This window comes from Mus musculus, chromosome 11 (assembly GCF_000001635.26).
Source record: "Mus musculus strain C57BL/6J chromosome 11, GRCm38.p6 C57BL/6J".
NCBI classification, from domain to species: domain Eukaryota; kingdom Metazoa; phylum Chordata; class Mammalia; order Rodentia; family Muridae; genus Mus; species Mus musculus.
Genome location: NC_000077.6, coordinates 6,059,141 through 6,079,404, shown reverse-complemented (window position 1 = coordinate 6,079,404; position 20,264 = coordinate 6,059,141). Strand labels below are relative to the sequence as shown.

General features: G+C 52.5%; 1 protein-coding gene across 22 annotated transcripts in view; it reads left to right on the top strand.

The window, feature by feature from the left end:
• The first annotated feature begins 13,047 nt into the window (after nucleotides 1-13,047).
• The window catches only part of Camk2b (calcium/calmodulin-dependent protein kinase II, beta), a 96,729-nt gene continuing 89,512 nt past the window's right edge, over nucleotides 13,048-20,264 (top strand). For 6 of the 22 annotated variants that reach the window (XM_030245507.1, XM_030245506.1, XM_030245503.1 and 3 more), the window contains exon 1: nucleotides 13,657-13,931. Coding sequence is in view for 17 of the 22 variants with exons in the window: in NM_001174053.1 (NP_001167524.1) it covers nucleotides 13,867-13,931 (65 nt within the window). In the remaining 5 variants the exon portion in view is untranslated. Of the gene's footprint in view, nucleotides 13,150-13,270; nucleotides 13,932-20,264 lie in introns of those variants that run through there. The other 16 variants (XM_030245502.1, XM_006514475.2, XM_017314239.2 and 13 more) reach the window with 9 other exon arrangements.

The window sequence follows — 20,264 nt, the reverse complement described above, 5'->3', positions numbered from 1 at the left end:
GACATTTAGGAGCCGACTCTGCCCAGCATGGCCGAGATCCTCAGCTGTGTAACGTTCTGGGGCAGGATGGCACAGGCTCCGTAGCTGCTTCCCGGGAGTCTACTCAGGGGCGATTATTTCCTGGAACATACAGCACTTGAGCCAAGTCAGCCTTTCATGCACACTATGAACCCAAACAGAACTGGGTAGATAAAATAGTCGCCAAGAGAATAAGGATAGCTAGAGATGGAGACATACCATGGCGGTGAAGGGGCGTAGTCACCAGACATCTTTAAAATTTCACATGAACTTGGTAACTTCATAGCATAAAGTTGACAATCTTCAAGTGAGGAATACAAGCTTTGGCAGCCACAGTAGACAATTTTAACTCACCTCCCAAACTAAATGAGAGAACAGGCAGACAACAAGAATCAGCAAAGAGTCTGAGTAACGTGGTTAACAACTTGGTGTGCTTGGCACATTTAGAACACCATCCCCAGGAATGACAGAATACACATTATTTTCCAGTGCATATGGAGCATTACGAGAACTGATCATATGGCTGAGCCATAAGTTTCAACACATTTTAAAGGATTAGAATTATTCAGATCATGTCCCAGGAATAGAAGGGAACTTTTCTTGTTCTGTTAAAGAGTAGCTATAAAAAAACTACTTTAATGATGAAATATTTAAACGTTTCCCCTGAGACTTGGACCGGGGTGGGGAATGCAGTACCCACTGGAGTTCTGGACTGTACAGAAGGCCACCTCCATCCGCAGTGGACATATTGCAAGACCCCTGGCAGATGCCCAAGGCCATACATAGCAAGAAACCATATATACTGTGTGTTTTCCTTTGTGTGCCAAAGCATATAGGGAATCTGGGGTGGAAGCACGGGTAATGTATACAGCATGGCACACTAAACAAAGCACAGTGCAACCCAGTGGAGATGGGGCATAATGATGGCAACTCAAAGTGTCCTTGAGAGAGTGGCACGACTGTGGGCATGAGTCTGTCAGGGACTCACGTCTTTTTCTTGCTGGTGTCTCCTGCCTGAAACAATTGCTTTCTGAGTTTTGTCCAGGTTTATGGCTATTTATACGGGGCGAGGCTACACTGGAATGAGCCAGTCCATAATACAGGACAGTTATAAGCAACTCCCGATAGAGGCGATGATGCCCTGCTTGCTCGCACTGCTCCCCTCTTGAGCAGTGTTCCACCTGGCCGTGGCCTACTGCCCTCCTGGCATGGCTGCCTTGAGTCCCCGTGACAGACCTTGCATATATGTCCTTCCCTCTGGTTCTGATGGGCTCTGTTTGCTTCTCTTTGTGTTTTCACTCACCTCTTCCTCAGGCCATCTCCTCCACACTGCATCGTCAGAGACCCAGCTGGCCTTTGCCTCCTCCTGTGATATTCCTCACTGCAGTTCCAGTCTCCTCCGGTGGCTGATCCTCGGATACTCTGGAAGATCTCCTTTTCCCCTGATCCCATTGGGATGGGTGTCTGTACCTCCTAAGCAGAATTTCCTGCTGATCCCAAGCCTCTTACTCTTGCTTTTCATCTATCTGCCTGCATACCAGGAAAGCAAGAGTGATCCACACTGCCCGTTCCCCTCTACTACTTACATTCCCCTCTAGCTACCACATCCTGCTTTCAAGATACCTTCCAACCAGAGACCAGAGTCCCCTGCCAATAGATGGCAGCCATTATTAATAAGGTTAGTGACCCCAAAGGTGAGGTTACTGTAAGTACTCACTTTGTGTTGTATTGTAGAAGTGTAAATACAATGATGGTATGGCTTGGGCCTCCCTCAGCATTTCACCTTGTGGTATAGAGGCTTGACTAGGAGGAATGTAAGGGGGCACTGAAAAGACCCTGGGGGCCCCAGGTTCCACCCAATCCCCACAGATGCTAATTGTGCTGACACAAAACTGGAGTCACCTGGGAAGAGGGAACTCTGTTGAAGGACTGCCTCCCTCCGATTGTTCTTTGGGCAAGTCTGTAAGGTATTTTATTGATTGACAGTTGATATGGGAGGGCCTAGTGGGCAGTGGTACCCCTGGGCACTTGGTCCTGGGATGTTTAAGAAAGTAAGAGAGCAAGTCAATAAGCACGGCTTTCCCACTGTCTCTGTTTCAGTGCCTGCCTGAATTCTGTCAACGATGGACTGTTCTGTCCACGTATCAACAACATAAACCCTTCCTCCCCGACACTTTCAGCCGCTGGTTTCTTTTTTTCCACAGCAAAAGAACATAACTAATACACTGATGATCCCAGCAGAGAGCAAGGGCCACTGTGATAGGAACTAAATAATGGTGTAGTCGCTGCCACTGTACCCCAGGCCACAGGAGCATCTGAGACTGGGGAGTGCCTTGACCTGATGGCTAACCCACCATGGCCATATGAGGGTTACTCACTGGCTGCTGTGAGGTGTGGCCCCCTGGCCTGAAGTCTGAGGCTCCAGCAGAAGTCCTGTAGTCTGGGTATGTAACTAATGTTCAACTAGGCCAGAAACTGGGGGACATTCAGAGAGGATCACAGAAAGGGAGGCCTAAGACCTCAGCCAATTTTGGTGCAGATACGTCATGGATGCTGTGTGCCAAGACTCTGCATGGCCTTCATCTTTGACTCCCTTTGTTCCTTTGAGCCCAGGTGGAAGTAGAGCAAGGCTGAGGACATCAAGAGATCTCTGTCTCTTGTACCAAACTCCCTAGAACAGAGCAGGCCACATGCAGGGTGTAGCCTGGCAGAGGCCACTGTGCTCTTAGGCAGGGGGTCAGGCAGGGCCACGTCACTCTGGGAACTTGTAGGACCCATTCATTGCCCCCTCCTCTACCTCCCTGACCCTGCTAGGACTCCTGAGTTGTAGGGTCAGTGCAGGAGACCCAGAGGCTCTTCCAAAGTGCTGCTCTCAGTCAACTAGGAGAATCACTGAAGGACACAGGGAGGGGCCTGTGGCTCTCAGAGGAGGAAGTGAGTTTAAAACGTGCCTACCCAAACCTGGCACTGCCACCCCAGTCACCTGGGAGCTCAAGGAAGATTGGAATTTCATTTAGTTCTGGCCAGCTTTAAAAACTTAGTGAGATCCTATCTCAAAACAATTTTTAAAAGGTCTGGAGAGAGGTCTGGGATGTATGAGGCCCTGGCTGAATCCTTTGTACTGCAAAGAACAACACGGTGCCTACCACTTTCCACTCCAGAGGACACCAAAATCTTAAAGAGGAGATGGTAGAGCCCCCATGAGTTACCTCTGGGGAAAAAGGCCCCATGACCTCAGACATATCCCTGTGCATTTGAGACAGACTCGTCCCTACATGTGGTTTGCTCGGGGCCTCACTCTGGCCAGTACTGGAGAGGGAGGCAGGGAATGGGATCCTCACAGCCTCCCACTGCCTCCCTTGCTGCTGTTGGCTGTCAGGCAGTTTCCTTAGCCGCAGACTAGGATGAGAAGCAAGGAAGGCAGCCCCGCTGTTGTGTGCCGGCCATCACCCAACACTGAATGTATGTCCCTGCCAGCAGCTTTTCCTAATTACGGTGGCTGTGTACAAATTGCATTACATTTGTCTTCCTCCACAAGAAAGGCTCCCGAATTCACAAGCCTTCACCCTCCTTGGATATCACGTGGCTGACAGTTGCCTCCTATTGCGGGACTCTCTGCCAGGCCTGTCCCCTGTGGGGGGCAATTTGGGCTGTTTCCAGTTTTCTTGGTTATAAATAGCACTGCTGTGCATATCTTCATTACAAATTCCCTCCTTACCCTGAAACCCAGAGCTACAGAGCCTACAGGCATCCGGAACTCAGGTTCACTACCACACAAACCCTTAACAGACCTGGAGACCTCAGCCATGTGCTTCTTGGATGCCACGAGCCAGAACCTGATGCTCAATGTCTCTTCAGTTCACAAGCAGAAAGGAAGACAACAAATGTCCTCTCTATCACCGTCTCCCTCAGCTTTCTATACCTAAGGATTTAAAGATCTCTTTGTATGTTTGAGGCTGAGGGAAATCAGGGCCCTGGTGGCAAAGAGGGATGCTTTCTTCAAAAGGTTAAAAACATACATATGTGTGTGTGTGTGTGTGTGTGTGTGTGTGTGTGTGTGTGTGTGTGTGTGTAGGGAGGAAGAGAAGGAAAGAGACAGAGAAAGACAGAGAGAGACAAAGAGAGACAGAGAGAGAAGCAGAGATAGAGAGAGACGGGGAGAGAGGGGGAGAAAGAGCATGACTGAGCGTGAGTTCAGGAGGATGCTGGGATCTGAACCCTAACCCTCTTGGTAGGGCATCAAGCACTCTTACCTCTGAGCCGTCTCCCCACCCCACCTCACCCAGGGCTGGCTCCTCCTCTCTGCCTTTTAATACTCACATTATTGTTTTTTTAATGTGCAAATATAGTAAATAATACATTCTTATTGCGCAAAGTCCAAAATTTGTTCTGTGGGTTTTTTTTCTTTTGAAATCAGTATGAATAGTTTGATTGAATTTCAACTACATTTTCTTATTATTGGTGAAATGAACTTCATGCAGGAGCCCCTGAGTATCAGTGAGATAAGGGCACCAGGGCCCCGAGCAGATGCCAGAATCTCAGATGCTCAATTCCCTTCTATAAAGTGGTATAGAATTTGTATAAAGCCCACACATATCCTCCCGAAGACTTTATTTCTGTGTACTCATTTTTGTTTGTATGTGTATGTTTGTGACTGTGGAGTGCGGAGGTCAGAGGTCAACTCTGTTCCCTTAGTTTTGAGGCGGAGTCTTGTTTCTACCCTGGTTCTGTATAACTCTAGACCAGCTGGCCTGTGCTTTGCCCTAATTCTCCTGTCTCGGCTTCCCATCTCTCCCAGAAGCCCTGGGCCTGAAGATGTGTTCTACTACACAGGCTTTCGTTTGTTATAGTTGTTTGTGGTTTTGGTTTTTTGAGACAGGGTTTCTCTGTGTAGCCCTGGCTGTCCTGGAACTCACTCTGTAGACCAGGCTGGCCTCAGACTCAAAGATTTGCCTGCCTCTGATTCCCAAGTGCTGGGATTAATAACATGCCCACCACTACTGCCTCTGCTGGCTTGTTGTTGTTGTTGTTGTTGTTGTTTTAAATATGAGTTCCAAGACTGAACTCAGATTGTCAGGCTTGCAGGACAAATGCGTTTTACCTGCTGAGCCATCTCCCTTACAGACTTTAGGTCCTCTCTCCATGGTGCTCATGCCCAATGCAGTGCAATGCTGTGCGAATTGGTAATACTATCCATTGCATAAACAGCGATAACAAAGAGAGATGTCTGGATGTTTAGTACAGATGCATTGTCTAAAAAATTGTTTTCAACTTGTTTATTTATTTAATGTATGTGAGTACACTGCAGCTGTCTTCAGACACACCAAAGAAGGCATCAGATCCCATTACAGATGGTTGTGAGCCACCATGTGGTTGCTGGAAATTGAACTCAGGACCTCTGGAAGAGCAGTCGGTGCTCTTAACCACTAAGCCATCTCTTTACCACCACCCCAAATATTTTTGATTAGTGGTTTGTTAAAGACAAACCTACAGACACTACCTGTTCCTGACAGCCCTCCTTCCATCTCTCCCTCTGTCTCTCTCTTTCTGTCTCTTTGTCTTTCTTCCTCCCTTCCTTCCTTCCTCCCTCCCTCCCTCCCTCCCTCCCTCCCTCCCTCCCCCCTCCCTCCCTCCCTCCCTCCCTCCCTCCCTTCCTTCCTTCCTTCCTTCCCCCCCCTCCCCCCTCCCTCCCTCCCTCCCTCCCTCCCTCCCTCCCTCCCTCCCTCCCTCCCTCCCTTCCTTCCTTCCTTCCTTCCTTCCTTCCTTCCTCTGCTTTTCCTCCTCCTTCTCTACTTCTTTTTTCTTTTTCTTTTGTTTTAAGACAGGGTTTCTCTGTGTAACAGAGCCCTGGCTGTCTGGGACTCACTTTGTAGACCAGGCTGGTCTTGAATTCCCAGAGATCCTCTGGAGTGCTGGGATTTAAGGCAAGAATGTTGCTTTTGTTTGCTAATTTCTATCTGACATTGTCAAGCCCTGCCCTTCCACTTTTTTCAAGCTATTTTGCTTTGTTTCTAGTTTGAGCTAGAAACCATAGGTTATGTCTGATCTTACTGGTTTCCTGGTAAGTGCATACTACTGCGGGGCTTCTCTGAGTGTGGCCTTGGCCATGGCCAGGGCTCACAGTAGCAATCTCTCTTTCTTTCTTTCTTTCTTTCTTTCTTTCTTTCTTTCTTTCTTTCTTTCTTTCTTTCTTTCCTTCTTTCCTTCTTTCCTTCTTTCCTTCTTTCCTTCTTTCCTTCATTGTTGTTGTTGGTATAGAGACTGACAGCAATGTAAAAATTAAGGAGTAACCAAAGGAGACTCAGTTGACTGAGCAGGGACGTTAGCTGACAAGGGCTATGGAAAAGAGCCTTAGGAACATACATAGAAAGAATGTTTGTGCTGAGCAGTGATGGGACATGCCTTTAATCCCAGCACTCGGGAGGCAGAGGCAGGTGGATTTCTGAGTTTGAGGCCAGCCTGGTCTACAGAGTGAGTTCCAGGACAGCCACTGGAACTTATTTGTGTAGAATTTGTTGAGAGTTCTTCTGTCTCCTAACTCTTGCTTTGTGTGAATGGGGAGCAGGATAGTCGCCATATAGGGTCACAACCTGAGTGTACACTTCATGTAATTTTTAGGTTGAGGTATGATTTATAGACATAATCTCATGGAATTCATGTAAATTGCATTTACATAAAACGCACCAATTTGATGTTTCCATCATCTTGGGCAAATGTATTCACTCGTGTAACCATGGAAAAGAGAAAGAACATTCTGTCGATTCCATTGTGCCCGCTGGTCCAGCCTGGTCATGCTGTGCCCTCTGCAGTGAGTGACGATGGCTGTTCTGAATCTGTACTGGAGCTCTTCAGTGCTACCTTAGGTCTGAGACCTGCGTGTGCTAGGAGTGTGGCAGTAAGTGGTCTTCTTGACTCACACCAGCTTGCTCACCTGCGCTCATCCTAAGTCTCAGCTGCATCAATAGAATGACTATAAACATTCTTATACAATTTTCATTCTCTCTGATTTTTATGACAGACTTCTATTTCTTCAGGTAAATACCTTAAGAGGGGAACTGATAGTTGGCAGGGCAGATAGCTGTTTAGTTTTATAAAAACCATCAAACTGTTCCTCAGAGTGGCTATCCTGTGTTTATGGACACAATCTAATAGTCTTAAGCGCTGACTGACACCAGATATTAGCTCCTAGTACTAAGTAAACCTAGGAAAGAGTTGCTGCACACTCTTCTGTCCTCCTCCATGTGCTCCCTGTCCTCCTGTGCTCCCCTGTTCTCCTCCATGTGCTCCCTTGTCCTCCTCCATGTGCTCCCCTGTCCTCCATGTGCTCCCTGTCCTCCATGTGCTCCTTTGTCCTCCTGTGCTCCCTTGTCCTCCATGTGCTCCCTTGTCCTCCTCCATGTGCTCCCCTGTCCTCCATGTGCTCCCTTGTCCTCCTCCATGTGCTCCCTTGTCCTCCATGTGCTCCCCTGTTCTCCTCCATGTGCTCCCTGTCCTCCATGTGCTCCCTGTCCTCCATGTGCTCCTTTGTCCTCCTGTGCTCCCTTGTCCTCCATGTGCTCCCTTGTCCTCCTCCATGTGCTCCCTTGTCCTCCATGTGCTCCCCTGTCCTATTCCATGTGCTTCCTGTCCTCCTTCATGTGCTTCCTATCCTCCTCCATGTGCTCCTCTGTCCTCCATGTGCTCCCTGTCCTCCTCCATGTGCTCCCTTGTCCTCCATGTGCTCCCCTGTCCTCCTCCATGTGCTCCCCTGTCCTCCTCCATGTGCTCCCCTGTCCTCCATGTGCTCCATTGTCCTCCTTCATGTGCTCCCCTGTCCTACTCCATGTGCTTCCTGTCCTCCTTCATGTGCTCCCTGTCCTCCTCCATGTGCTCCCCTGTCCTACTCCATGTGCTCCCTGTTCTCCTTCATGTGCTCCCTGTCCTCCTCCATGTGCTCCCTTGTCCTCCTCCATGTGCTCCCCTGTCCTCCTGTGCTCCCCTGTCCTCCTCCATGTGCTCCTCTGTCCTTCATGTGCTTCCCTGTCCTCCATGTGCTCCTTTGTCCTCCTATGCTCCCTTGTCCTCCTCCATGTGCTCCCCTGTCCTCCATGTGCTCCCTGTCCTCCTTCATGTGCTCCCTGTCCTCCTCCATATGCTCCCTTGTCCTCCATGTGCTCCCTTGTCCTCCATGTGATCCCCTGTCCTCCTCCATGTGCTCCACTGTCCTCCATATGCTCCACTGTCCTCCTTCATGTGTGCCCTGTCCTCCTCCGTGTGCTCCCCTGTCTTCCATGTGCTCCCTGTCCTCCTCCATGTGCTCCCCTGTCTCCTCCATGTGCTCCCCTGTCCTCCTCCATGTGCTCCCCTGTCCTCCATGTGCTCCCTGTCCTCCTGTATGTGCTCTCATCCTCCTCTACTTGCTTTCCTGTCCTCCTCTATCAAACCTGCTTGGACAAGGAGAGGACAGCTGGATCACGATATGATGTCAGAACTCAAGAAAGCACTTACTTTAGATAGACACCAGAGCAGACTGTGCAGGCAGCCTGAAAACCTTGTGGTTTCCTGACCACCATGGTGGTCATTTCTGTCCTTGTCAGCCTAGCTGCAGCAGCAGACTTATGTCTGTGGTGGGACGACAGCCCCAGGCCCAGCCCCAGCCCCAGCCTCAGCCCCGGGTTAGCTCCACCCCAGCTCCAGCCCCAGCCCCAGCCCCAGGTTAGCTCCACCCCAGCCCCAGGCCTCTTGTATGTAGCCTTTCTGCCTAGAGTAGAGGCTGTGCAGTATAGCAGGGGAGGTGGCTCCAGTGCAAGTGCCCAGCCTCCCCTCCCCCAGTGAGAAGGGAGTTCCCATGCTGGCAAGCCCTAGTGTTCAGTAACGAGGAGCTGAGGCTGTCCTTGGCCCCTCCTGGTCATTTGGACATGCCCTGTCACTATAGTCACTGCTGCTAGTATAAATGATTGGGTCGTGTTGAGCTGGGATGGTGTCATGTGTTCTACTTCCAGTCCCTAGGCTGTTCCAAGAGAACAGAGGTAACGTCAATCAAAATAGGCATGGTGAGGTCACACTGAAAGGGTCCAACTCACCAAGGGTTCAGGGAGTACCAGGAGTGTTCCAGAGAACCTCAACCAGACAGAAGCCTAAGCAGGGCACCGGAGGAGTGACACTAAGCAAGTGACACCAAGCTGTAGCCTAGGAGTGCAGCTACTCTCACCTCCCTCCCCCTGCCCAGGGTTATGGTCTGCTCTGTTCTGGACATGGTGATTGACGACCAGGAGAAAGTCCGAGGTTCCTGCCTGGTGTCCTCAGGTTGAACCCGAGCCAGGCCTGTGACGTTGCTCGGAGCTGACTAGAGAGCTCTACCATGTTGCAGTTGACCATAGTGGTGGGCTCACATCTGTAAGAGAACTCAGATACCAGACAGAGTCTACTACAGAGGAGCCACCAACAAAACCCAGTGGGCGCTTTTCTGGCTCAGTCTCCCTATTCTTTTCTTTAAACACATGAGCCCATCCCACCCACAGGGCCTTAGCATAGCTGCCTCTTCTGCTAACATCTTTTCTCCTTAAGTTCTTAACATCATTCCCTCCACATCACCCAGAGCTCCGCTTACATGTCACCACCACAGAAAATCTCCATGGACACTCTGAAGTCAGGTCCTGTCACCCTTGAGCAGGTCTCTTGCTTTAAATCTGTACAGACTAGCCTCTCCTCTCTAATCAAAAAGTGTGTGTGTGTGTGTGTGTGTGTGTGTGTGTGTGTGTGTGTGTGTGTAGTTCTAAGGCCCCCAGTGGCCACAGAGCTGAACCTTATGTGTTGTTTGCTCCCATACATGCATCCAACATAGCATGGAGATGCAGGACCAAAGGCTAATTCAAAGCCAGAGCAGAATGGAGTGCAACCATGCTCTACCCACAATTGCATGTGATTGAAAACATAAGGATTGTTTCTTTCCACAATGTATCATGTAGTATTGGGGGAGTGGGTAATTGGAGGCACTGAGATTGTGGAAAAGAAGCAGTCATCATAGGGGTGGGCATTATTGTGTGACAAGCATCATTGTGGAAAGCCGTTCTGTGCTCTTGTCAATTTGTACGTATAAGCCCTGTAGGCACAACTACCTTGTCATTCTCTGGTGTGAGTCTGTGCCTAGGCAAGTCCATGCACACAGCTGGTACACAGCAACTGCACGGAGAGCGCCAGAGGTCTTCAGCATTATAGTTGAAGGTACTAGTTATGAAGACAGATCTGGATGCCAAGACTGGACTAGCTTTGTGATCCAAAGCTGGTCAGTCTGTTGTTGCCATGACCACCACCAATACCTTTACCACCACTGCCCCACCAATACTGCTAATATCACTGCCATCACCACTACTACTGCCACTACCTTGTATTCCTACCACATCGTCCTAAATGGACTGATGTGTTCCCCGCCAGCAGATTGGGGATTGGCAAACTCTGGTCTTGCTGCTCAGAAGACATGGCCGGATGACTGGGCAGGTTGCTGTAACTGTGAGAGGAGGGAATGGTAACATACTCCTGTACTGCAGCAGACCCTGGAGGTAAAGGCATCAGGAAAGTGGGGATTTTCTTTGGGAGAATGAGCCCCATGTGCATCACTTGTGGCTCTGCAGATGTGATGCTTGTTGCCATGGTGACTGTCCTAACAATAACCTTCCAGAACCGATATTCCCCACAACCACCCCAGCTGCCACCTGGGAGGGAGAACCCTCCTTGCTTACAAAAGTGAGCCCAAAAGGACAAAGTGGGAGGTGGAGATGACATGGGGTGGGGGTGGAGATAGGGGGTGGGGCTGGAAGGCGGGGGGGGGGGGGGGAAGAGGTTGGATGAGGGAGGAGTCTGCGCCTCTGATCCAGAGCTGAAGCCCCATGCGAAGGCTTCTGGGGTTCAAGAGCAGAAAAAGTCACAGCTGGAAACCTTTCTCCCTCCCAACCTAGTCATTCCGCTAGGGAGGAATCCGCTGGGTCTGAGGTAGAGTGTGGGCTGTGCTGTCTGGGCAAGGATAGCCTGCGTGCGGCGCCGAGCCATGCCGCGCCGGCAGGCGGGCGGCAGCTCACCTCCTCCCATTGTGTAACGCTGGATCCTCTGCCTTTCCTGGCCCAGCCAGGTGACTCCAAGTGTTGCCTCTAATGCTTCGGTCTGGAGGAGGGGCTTCGGGGAAGTCCAGGTGCTCACAGTAACAGAGTAGGGGGAGAGGCCTGGGACACAGTGGGCTTCAAACTGCACTCTTTAGTGACTGCAAAACCGTGTGTAGCACGGCCTACCCAGTTTTGAAAGGTGACAACAAAAGAGTACCCTGAGTGTTGCTGTGACCTCACCCGGTGTGTACATTTGTGTGTTTTGTGTACATGTGTATTGTGTGCTTATGTGCTTGTTTTTGTATATGCATATTTGCATATGTATGTTCATGGATTTTTTTTTTTTTTTTTCTGAGACAGGGTTTCTCTGTGTGGCCCCTGGCTGTCCTGGAATCCAGGCTGGCCTCAAACTCAGAGATCATCTGCTTCTGCTTCCCCAGTGCAGGGATTGAAGGCGTGTGCCACCAACCACTTGGCTGTGTGTATCTTTGTTTGTGTGAAAATAAAGGTGGAGGTGGGAGGGCTTTATGGACAGTCCCAACCACTCCTCTTTTTTGTGACTTTATTTTTATCTTATGAATGTGTGTATATGTATGTGCTCGTGTGCACACATAAGAAGTGTAGACCAGAGGTCAATGCCTGTCTTCCTTGGTCACTTTCCAACTCTATTTTTTATTTGAAACAGGGTTTTTCACTGAAACTGGAGCTTGCCAATCTAGCTAAACTGGCTGGCCAGTAAGCCCCAGGAATCTTCCACTGTCCTTCCCTAGTGCTGGAACCACAGGCTTGTGCTTTCTCACATCCGTTCTGGAGATCGAACTTGGGTCCTTGGCTTGCACAACAAGCCTTCCCTCCAGCTCCCACACTCCTTTCCCGAGTGCTGGTGGAAGGGTGTGTGACTTGGTAGCCTAAAGACAGCCTAACTCCTGGAGGGGTGCAATTGGGTTTCGTTTGTTTTGCTAATTATATTCTGCTGTTCAGCCCTGCCTCCTTCTCCCACCAAAGCTCAGAAAGAGCCAATGCAGCTGCCCTCAGCAGCACTATGGGAGGCGACATCAGCCCCAAGAGCAAGCCTGGCCTACACCCTCACCCCACTCTTCCCGTGCCCATCGCATGGCCCAGCAGCGCATGGTCCAGCGTCCCCATCTAAACTCATACTTTTGGGGGGGCACAGTAGAGTTTCCCTTTCTGCTTGGGGCCAGGGTTCCTATTTTCTCAGCCAGACACTTGTAACTGGGACCTGCACTTGCCCATGCCTGTCTCTTGTTTGCTAGCTGTTTGCTTTCTGGTGGGGCTAGGTCTGTACAGGGACTTGCCAGGAGGCCTAGCTTCCCCTGGCAGCACTCTGTCAAATGTACCTTTAGGAAGACCTCTAGTAGCTGCCCAGCAGAGACCCCTCATTCTCCTAAGAAGACACTTGCTAGACTAAGAAGATCCTGCAGTCCAGGGCTAGTCTTTGGTTGAGATCTGAGTCCATCAAATCTGCTCTTGGGGATCAGTAAGTGGGAAGAATCCAGAAGATCGCCGAACAGTGCCGCCCAAACTGGCTGCAAAGTCCCCCCAGAGGGGCCTGGCTCCAAACACCAAGAGTCAAATCGGGGATGCTGGTTGGGGGTGAGGAGGGGGCCTTGTGGAAATCCACCTGTGCCCCTGGGGGCCTGGCTCCAAACACCAAGAGTCAAATCGGGGATGCTGGTTGGGGGTGAGGAGGGGGCCTTGTGGAAATCCACCTGTGCCCTCCTTCTTCAGGGCCACTTTCAAGAGACTGGAAAGAATGGAGGCTCCTTTTCCTGGCCAGGGCAGAGGGAAAGGGCTGCCCAGGCTATCTGGGCAGGATGGCTGTGAGCTCTCAGAAGTCACAGGAGTCCCTGAAAGAGCTGAGCAGCCCACGTTTTGCTGCCTCAATCTGCACTCCGAATGTTCACCACAGGCAGAAGACATCCTAGTTGCCAGTCCTAGGAGAAGCAGGGAGAGACTCGGGACCACCTCCCTATCCATTTTCTCTCATCCCATTCAGCCTAGGAGACTCGTGGGCAGCTCTGCCACGAATAGGAAGGTGGGAAGGGTCTTATGAGGGGTATGGGGAATGGAGGAGCCCAGTGGAGGGCGACTCCCAAATGGGGTGCAGTTCCCTCCTGCAGTCTAGGGGAGGTGGGCCTTTAGGGGATAAGAGTCTGGGTTCACTGTTCAACTGCGGCAGCAGAAGAGTCAGCCCATTGGCTTGTCCGTGCAGGGCGCGGGCCTAGAGGGTCAGACGCAGTGCGTGGGCACCGTGTGGTGCAGCCCATGTGCTGGGATAGGGCGCGAGCACGGGTGGGATTGCATGGTGCGGGCGCAGTGCGGGTGCCGGCGCGGGCGCGACGGGCATGCGAGGGGAGCCGCGGTGCGGGTGCAGGGTGCGGGCGCAGTGCGCGTGCAGGCGCGGGCGCTAGTGCAGGTACAAGGCGCGGGTGCGGTGAGTGTGCGGGTGCAGGCGTGTGTACGGTGCGAGTGAGGCGCGTGCAAGGGGCGGCGGGCGGGGCGGGCGCGGCGGCGACAGCGGCGCCCGCGCCTCTGCGCGCGTAGGTGTGCGGCGCGCTCCTGGCGGGGACAGAGCGAGCAGATCTCGCGTGCGCTCGCCGCCCGGCGCAGCCCAGCCCGGCCCCCGCCCGGCGCCGCGAGCCGAGGTGTCTCCCGCGCCCGCGCCCGTGTCGCCGCCGTGCCCGCGAGCGGGAGCCGGAGTCGCCGCCGCCCGAGCGCAGCCGAGCGCACGCCGAGCCCGATCGCCACCGCCATGGCCACCACGGTGACCTGCACCCGTTTCACCGACGAGTACCAGCTATACGAGGATATTGGCAAGTAAGAGCCTCGGCGCGCGCGGGCTGTCCGCAGACCCCGGGGAGCAGGGACCCCATCGCCGCCCGCCTCGCGCGCACTGCGGCCCCGCGCGCCCCCGGCTCCTTCCAGCTGCGGGCCCAAGCGCACAGCCCCGTGCAGCCCCGACCCCCGTGCCTTGGGTTCTGGGCCCCGCTCCTCCACCGCAGTGCTTACGGCCCTGCCGGGTGCCATAGCTTAGCGGGGACCGGGACTCAGGGACATGGACGCGGCGCGGCGGGGGCGGCAGCAGGTGTCCCCCGAGCGCCGGGCAGACGTGACGCATTTGGCGGCGGGGAGGTCAGAGAGGAGCGGCACCCGGGGGCGGCTGCCAGGCCTAGAGTGCCCGAGGGGTCGGTCATGGCCTCAGGGGGTCGTCTCCGGTGTGGGCACGCTGTCCTCACCCCCACCCGAGAGGCGGGCGGCAGCGGTAGCGGACCCGCTCCGCGCCTGCTCCTCGCGTGGCCCCATCTGCTTTGGGGGAGCAGCGTGGGAGCAGCTTCTGCCTTGGGTCCCTTGGGGAATCTGGGTTCTAGAGGATTTTCCCCCCAGATTCTTCTGGAAACAAGAACTTGGAGGGGGTGGACGAGGTCAGAGAGCCAGGATCAGGCCGTGGAGTGGGGGTGGGGGTGAGAGAGTGAGGAGAGAGAGACAGGGAACCAGTTGGGCCTCTGATTTCAGGGTCATCGAGGCAGAGAGAGGCTGGCTTCTGGACCTTTTTTTTTTTTTTCCTCCTGTGGTGGGAGGGCTGAGGGGAGGGACTCTAAAGGCGTATTTCTAGTAGGGCCTCGTGGGGAACAGGTGCCCTGGCGCCAAGACGCTGCTCCGCAGTACAAGCAATATGGGGGTGAAGCTATGATTGTGAACGTCCAGACCTGGCTTTGTCCTAGGGTCTCAGAAACAGCGAAGCCCCTCAGGGGCCTGGGGCTTCCCTCTGTGATTTAAGGTGACTGCAGGGGCATCCTTAGGTGCTGGCTGCTTAACTCCAGAGCTGGATCTTCCTTCCCACTCCCTCTCCCCTCCCCCATCCGTCTTGTGCCGTGGGGGCGCTGGCGAGATTTCCTCTTACACATCCAGCCGCAAATCCTTTTTTTCCCTTTACTGAAAAAGCGTCTGAAAGCTTGTGGTGGGCGAGGGACGCTGATCACTGATAATTGTGGAGTGCCCCGCTGGAGGAGTGTGGGGGTGTGTGCATTCCCCACTCCTTCCTGCACGTGCCAACAGGATTTGGGTCAGGTCTTGGGGGGCGGGGGTGAGGAGCCAAGTGGAGTGACAGGAGGAAGTCTATACTGGATGGGAAGGAACAAGGCTGGGTGGACCCGGACAGCCATCCCAGCCTGGAGAGCTCAGCGCCCTTTCAGCGCTGTGCCTCACGCTTGCAGGCGTTGAAGAACCTTCCAGTAGCCTGTGGGGGCATGCTCTGTGAGGAAGAGGTGGTGGGCTGGGGAGTCCTCAGGTGGAGCTAAGGCAGCCTCGGGGTTATGGGGGCCAGCCCTGCAGCTCACAGATCCTCTGATGCCTCGAAGAGCTCTTCCGAGCCAGGTTCATCCCCCCACAGCTGTGTGCTGCCAGGGCAGGTGGCAGCAGTGGGAAGCCTCTCCTTCCTAGGGAACCTTCTTGTCACCTTCTCCTGTATGCCCAGGGGCTTGTCTCCCACCCTAGGCCTCTTGGTATCTTCTGAGCAGTCCACATGAGGAGCCCGTAACCTACAGACCACCTAGGTGGGCTAGTTTTCCCCGTTGGTGGGCGCTGTCCTGGGCCGAGCAGCAACATAAGGTGGCCAGCAGCACCCCCGCTGGGGAACGGCCGCTGGAGGGTGACATTTGCGGTAGACACCAGTGAGGGCTGTCACTACCAGCTCCTTCCTAGGCACAAAAGAATGGCCACTCACCCAAGTGTGGGGAGGCTCCTCAGGTGCTGGGGTGGAGGAGACACTCCAGTCAGGGACAGTCAGCTCAGCCCAGCATATCTTGGTGGAGCCTGCTAGGTGCCAGTCCCCAGGAATGGGCAAGGAAGGATGAAGGGGATGGGACCCTCAAGATACACTGTGGGAACTCAGCTCCCCCAGTAGCCATGTTGGCCATGATCACTAGTGGTTGCTGGTGCCTGCCTACAGCACAGTTGGTACTACTTCAGGGCCCCAGGTAGACACATCCAAGTTTATTTAAAGCTGTCGCCCCTGGCACCGGGTCAGGAGATGCTGAAGTCCCCTGCTTGGCCGGAGGGCTGCACCCAGGCCCACAGCTGCTCTTGGTTCTCTAGTGGCAGCTTTGGACTTTCCCCTCAGGCCCGGGCAGCAGATGGGGTGTCTGAGGAGAATGGCTCTCGGGGGTCCAGCCCTCGAGGCACCTCAATGTGTGTCTTTCTTTGTAGCTAGTTCTTGCCTCGTGGTTCATGTGCTGGGTTGCGGACACGCTGTGAACTCAGGGCCCCAGGAGAAAGCACAGTGCAAAGTGGGGGACACCATCAGTCTATGTGGACCAGCCTTGGTGTGGTTTAAATGATCTCCTATTGGATGCGTTTGAAAACCTCAGAGACCCCAGGAGCGATAACCAGTGGTGTCTCTTCTACCCAGAACTAAAACGGAGTCATCGTTTTACCTCAGTCCTGTCTCAAAATTATAGCAAGTAATTACTACAAATAAATACTAAAGAGCCCATTTTCTTCTGTCTCTTTGTCGCACTTGCACAGACACAAAGATCCCTATCAACACTAGGATTCTTCCCCATTTTCTTGTAACTTTGTAAGATTCCAGAACTGTGCTCTTGGTCAGGATAGTCTTGCAGACACACAAGGTGCTGACAGGCAGCGGCCCTGACTGCCACATGGTGATCGTGGCACGAGCACCACGTATCTATCACCCACCCTGTTCCTTACGGAGAGCTAGGCTGCCTCCTAGTCTCTCTGGTCACATGACCAATGCTGTGCGCATGTTGACTGGCACACGAGTGAGATTTGCTTTGGTGTTTGTCACTGGTGGTAGGGTTTACACATGGCAACGCTTGCCCACTTCCACTGGCTGTGAGCCCAATGCACTGGCCCTGCCTTTGGCAGGTACGAAATGATAGTGGGTGCAAAATGATTGAAAGTTCTGCGTTAACGCATGTGAATTTTCCACTTTTAGAGAGTGGTTGTCTTAATAAAATATAGGTGGTCTCCTTAGAGACTTCCGTAAGTTTTGTATATAATTTAGGGTTCATGGACACTCCTACTTTGGGGGAGAGAGCATGGGCGCCTTGGCTTTGGTATTCTTATAGTAGTGCCTAAGGTTACTCACTACCTGACCAAGCTTGGGCTGTGGAGATCACCTTTGACCTTCAGCCCAGAGAGTTCCCGCCATTCTGGGCCCTGCCCCCATGGGCCTAGACCTGACCTTAAGTGTCCTTGGCGCCATCTCCCATCCCCAGCCACCATCCAGAGCAGGTGCTGCCCACTGTCCAGGATCGTTGTCATCAGCTGTTGGTTCTTCTGACTGGGTGACCTGCTGGGTAGTTGATAAACTTGGGACCTTCCTTGTCCTGGGACTGGGTACAGGAGAAATCTTGTTCTTGCTGCATGTTTGCTTTCTCTTTCCTGCCCTGGAGAACCCCAGGCACAATCTGCCTCCTGGCCTTTGCTAGGGCTACCCTCCCCCTCCCACCAATTTGCTTGCCCCACCCCCCACCCCCTTTCACCTACTCTGTTCAGCATTGTCTTGCTCTCCCTGGGACTGGACCACTCACATGAAAGCAGGAGCTGGGACCCCTGCCTGGGGCCGAGGCTCAGGGCGCAGCAGAGTGGGTCTCACGTCACCTGAGGGGAAGGGGTAATTGGACCTCTGGCCTTTGCCGGGTGGCTTGCTCTCCAGAATGAGCCCTGGTCTTGATTCTCTAATATAGGGTAATTTAAAAAGAAATCGCACATGCTGGCTTTGCTGGCAAGATGCGCACTAAGGTGACGCTAGTTTAGTTACTATTTAATGGTATTTTTATACCATAACCTACTTTGCTGGGAGCTAAGAATACATCTGCATGCCTGCTGCCGGACTCTGTTCTGGTGACAGTTGCTAACTCTCCGGGGCACCTCTTGTGTTAGCATGCTGGCCCTGTGGTCATGGCTAGTTAGTTTACTGGGGAGATGCTTCAGGGGTACAGAGCAGCTCCACCTCTTAGGAAAGGTCCAGGTGCCCATCAGGGACTTTGTCCTGAAATCTGGTTCTGCTTGTTGGAGCCGATGAAGCTGCCCTGTTCTGGGATTTAGAGGTATTGTCACTCAGCTGGCGGAATCTTGGCTACCTTGTGTTTTCCTCAGACCCCAGGCTCCTGACGACCATGCCTGTCCTCCAGCTAGTGGCTTGTCACACCATCTTTGCCCATTTCCAAACCCAGGGCCCTGTCCACATTCCCTCTGTGGAAATGTCACTTCGTCTCATCACCTCCCCCTGACAACCAACACTCTGACCCCATTTGAGACCAGCAAGATTCAACATTTTATTTTATTCATTAAACAAACTAGGATAATATAGTCTTGTTAATAAAAAAAATCAAGTAATGCAGAAGTATGTGTGGTAAAATGGGACCCTTTGCTCCCCACCCCCACGCAGGAAGCAAGCCTGTCAGTGTAAGGTATGTGTATATGAACAGCCGTGGTACATACACATCGCTATCATGTGTGTGGTTTGAAAACAGGCTCACCATGTGTGTGGCCCTATCATCTGTTTACCTGACACTTCTACACAGCAGCCCCTCATGTCAGAAAGTCAGCCCCCTTGTTCATGTGTGTGTAGGAGCACATGGGGCCAAAGTCAGGGCTCTTCTTCCTCACTCATTCTGAGACAGGATCTCTCACTGCAACTAGACTATTGGGCCAGTAAGCCTCAGGGACCCTCTGGTCTGTCCTGGGGGCTGGTGAGCCCTTCATGGATGGAGCCATCCACTGAGCCCCTCCTGTTGGAAAGCCTTCCTTATGTGCACGAGCTGTGCTTCTTTAGAAGAGAGATGGGTGCACATCCGTTAGCTATCTTTTTAAAAAGGAAAATTGGTAATGGTCCCCTGATATGTGATGGAGCATGAAAGGACCATGTATTGAATTCAGAGCCTGGATGCCTGTTAGGAAGATGGGGCGTGCCAAAGGAGTTGCTTCGCGCTCAGTGCAGCCATGGGCGCTGGGGGGCAAAATGCCCTCATGGAGGTTAGCAAAGTCAAGGTCACTGGGACTAAGGGAGATGAAGTCCCAGGTCTCCCTTGAAGAAGACGAAGAATATAGTATTGTATTTTTTTTTCTTTCTGAGACCACCTACAAGCAGAAGGCTGGAGATTCATGCTAAGCCACCCTGGAACTCAGCAAGTAATTCATTTAGTTGGGAGGACAGAGTGAAGATTCAAGCTCAACCTCTGCCCCTACAAGAACTTCCTTCAACTTGTACCTCTTGATCCAAGCAAGACTGGTGGCCTTTCTAGAAATTTTAAACATACTTCTAAAATTAACTCCACTTTTCTAGGTTCTCTTCGAAAAAAAGAAACCTGTTTTGTCTGATTTGTTCTGCTCTTCTTGAGTCAGGGGCTCATGTGGCCCAGACTGGTCTTGAGCTGGTCTGGAGCTCTTGATCCCCCTGTCTCCACCTCCTGAGTGCTGGACTTGCAAGCCAGCACACCCAGCATCGCTTACAGCTGAAGTCACTTTGTTAGTGGAGAGATGAAGTACAAACGGACTTGGTTTTTCAAGTATTATTGTATGGGCATAGTACATACAAGCATGTATTTTACCCATATGAGATTCTGAATCTATTAATGAAACCATATTTTCCTGGTGTTGCCAGCTGTCTTCACTCTCGGTGGCGTGTGTCTCCTGGGTTAGCATCACAGACTTGATCAGGGCTCAGCTGCTCTGGGTGCTTTATTGGCATACGACCCTAAAGGAACAAACATACGGTTCGTTGTCAAGCCAGATACCCATTGTTGAATCCTAGAACAGATCAGCGAGAGCCGATTAAGTTTGTGTTATGGGGGGGACCAAGGTCTATAGTTGCACATGGGGTATGGTTTGAGACCCTGACATTGCCCTCTTACTTTGTGAGCAGCAAGACTGAGTGCTCTCCTCTTGGGGAGATGCCAGGTGTTATTGTGTGCTGACCTGTTCATCGACAGCACCTTTTATGGCAAGGACCCAGCATATTCAGTGGCGTAGAACCATGCCTTGCATGCATACAGTAGTTGGTCAGCGATGGCTCAGCAACGGCCTAGGCGGCTCAAGCCTTATTACTGTGACTATCCCACAGCCACACCACCAGGCAGGTGAGGGTCCTCGGAGGTACCCAGATGGCTAATCCGAGGGGTTGGA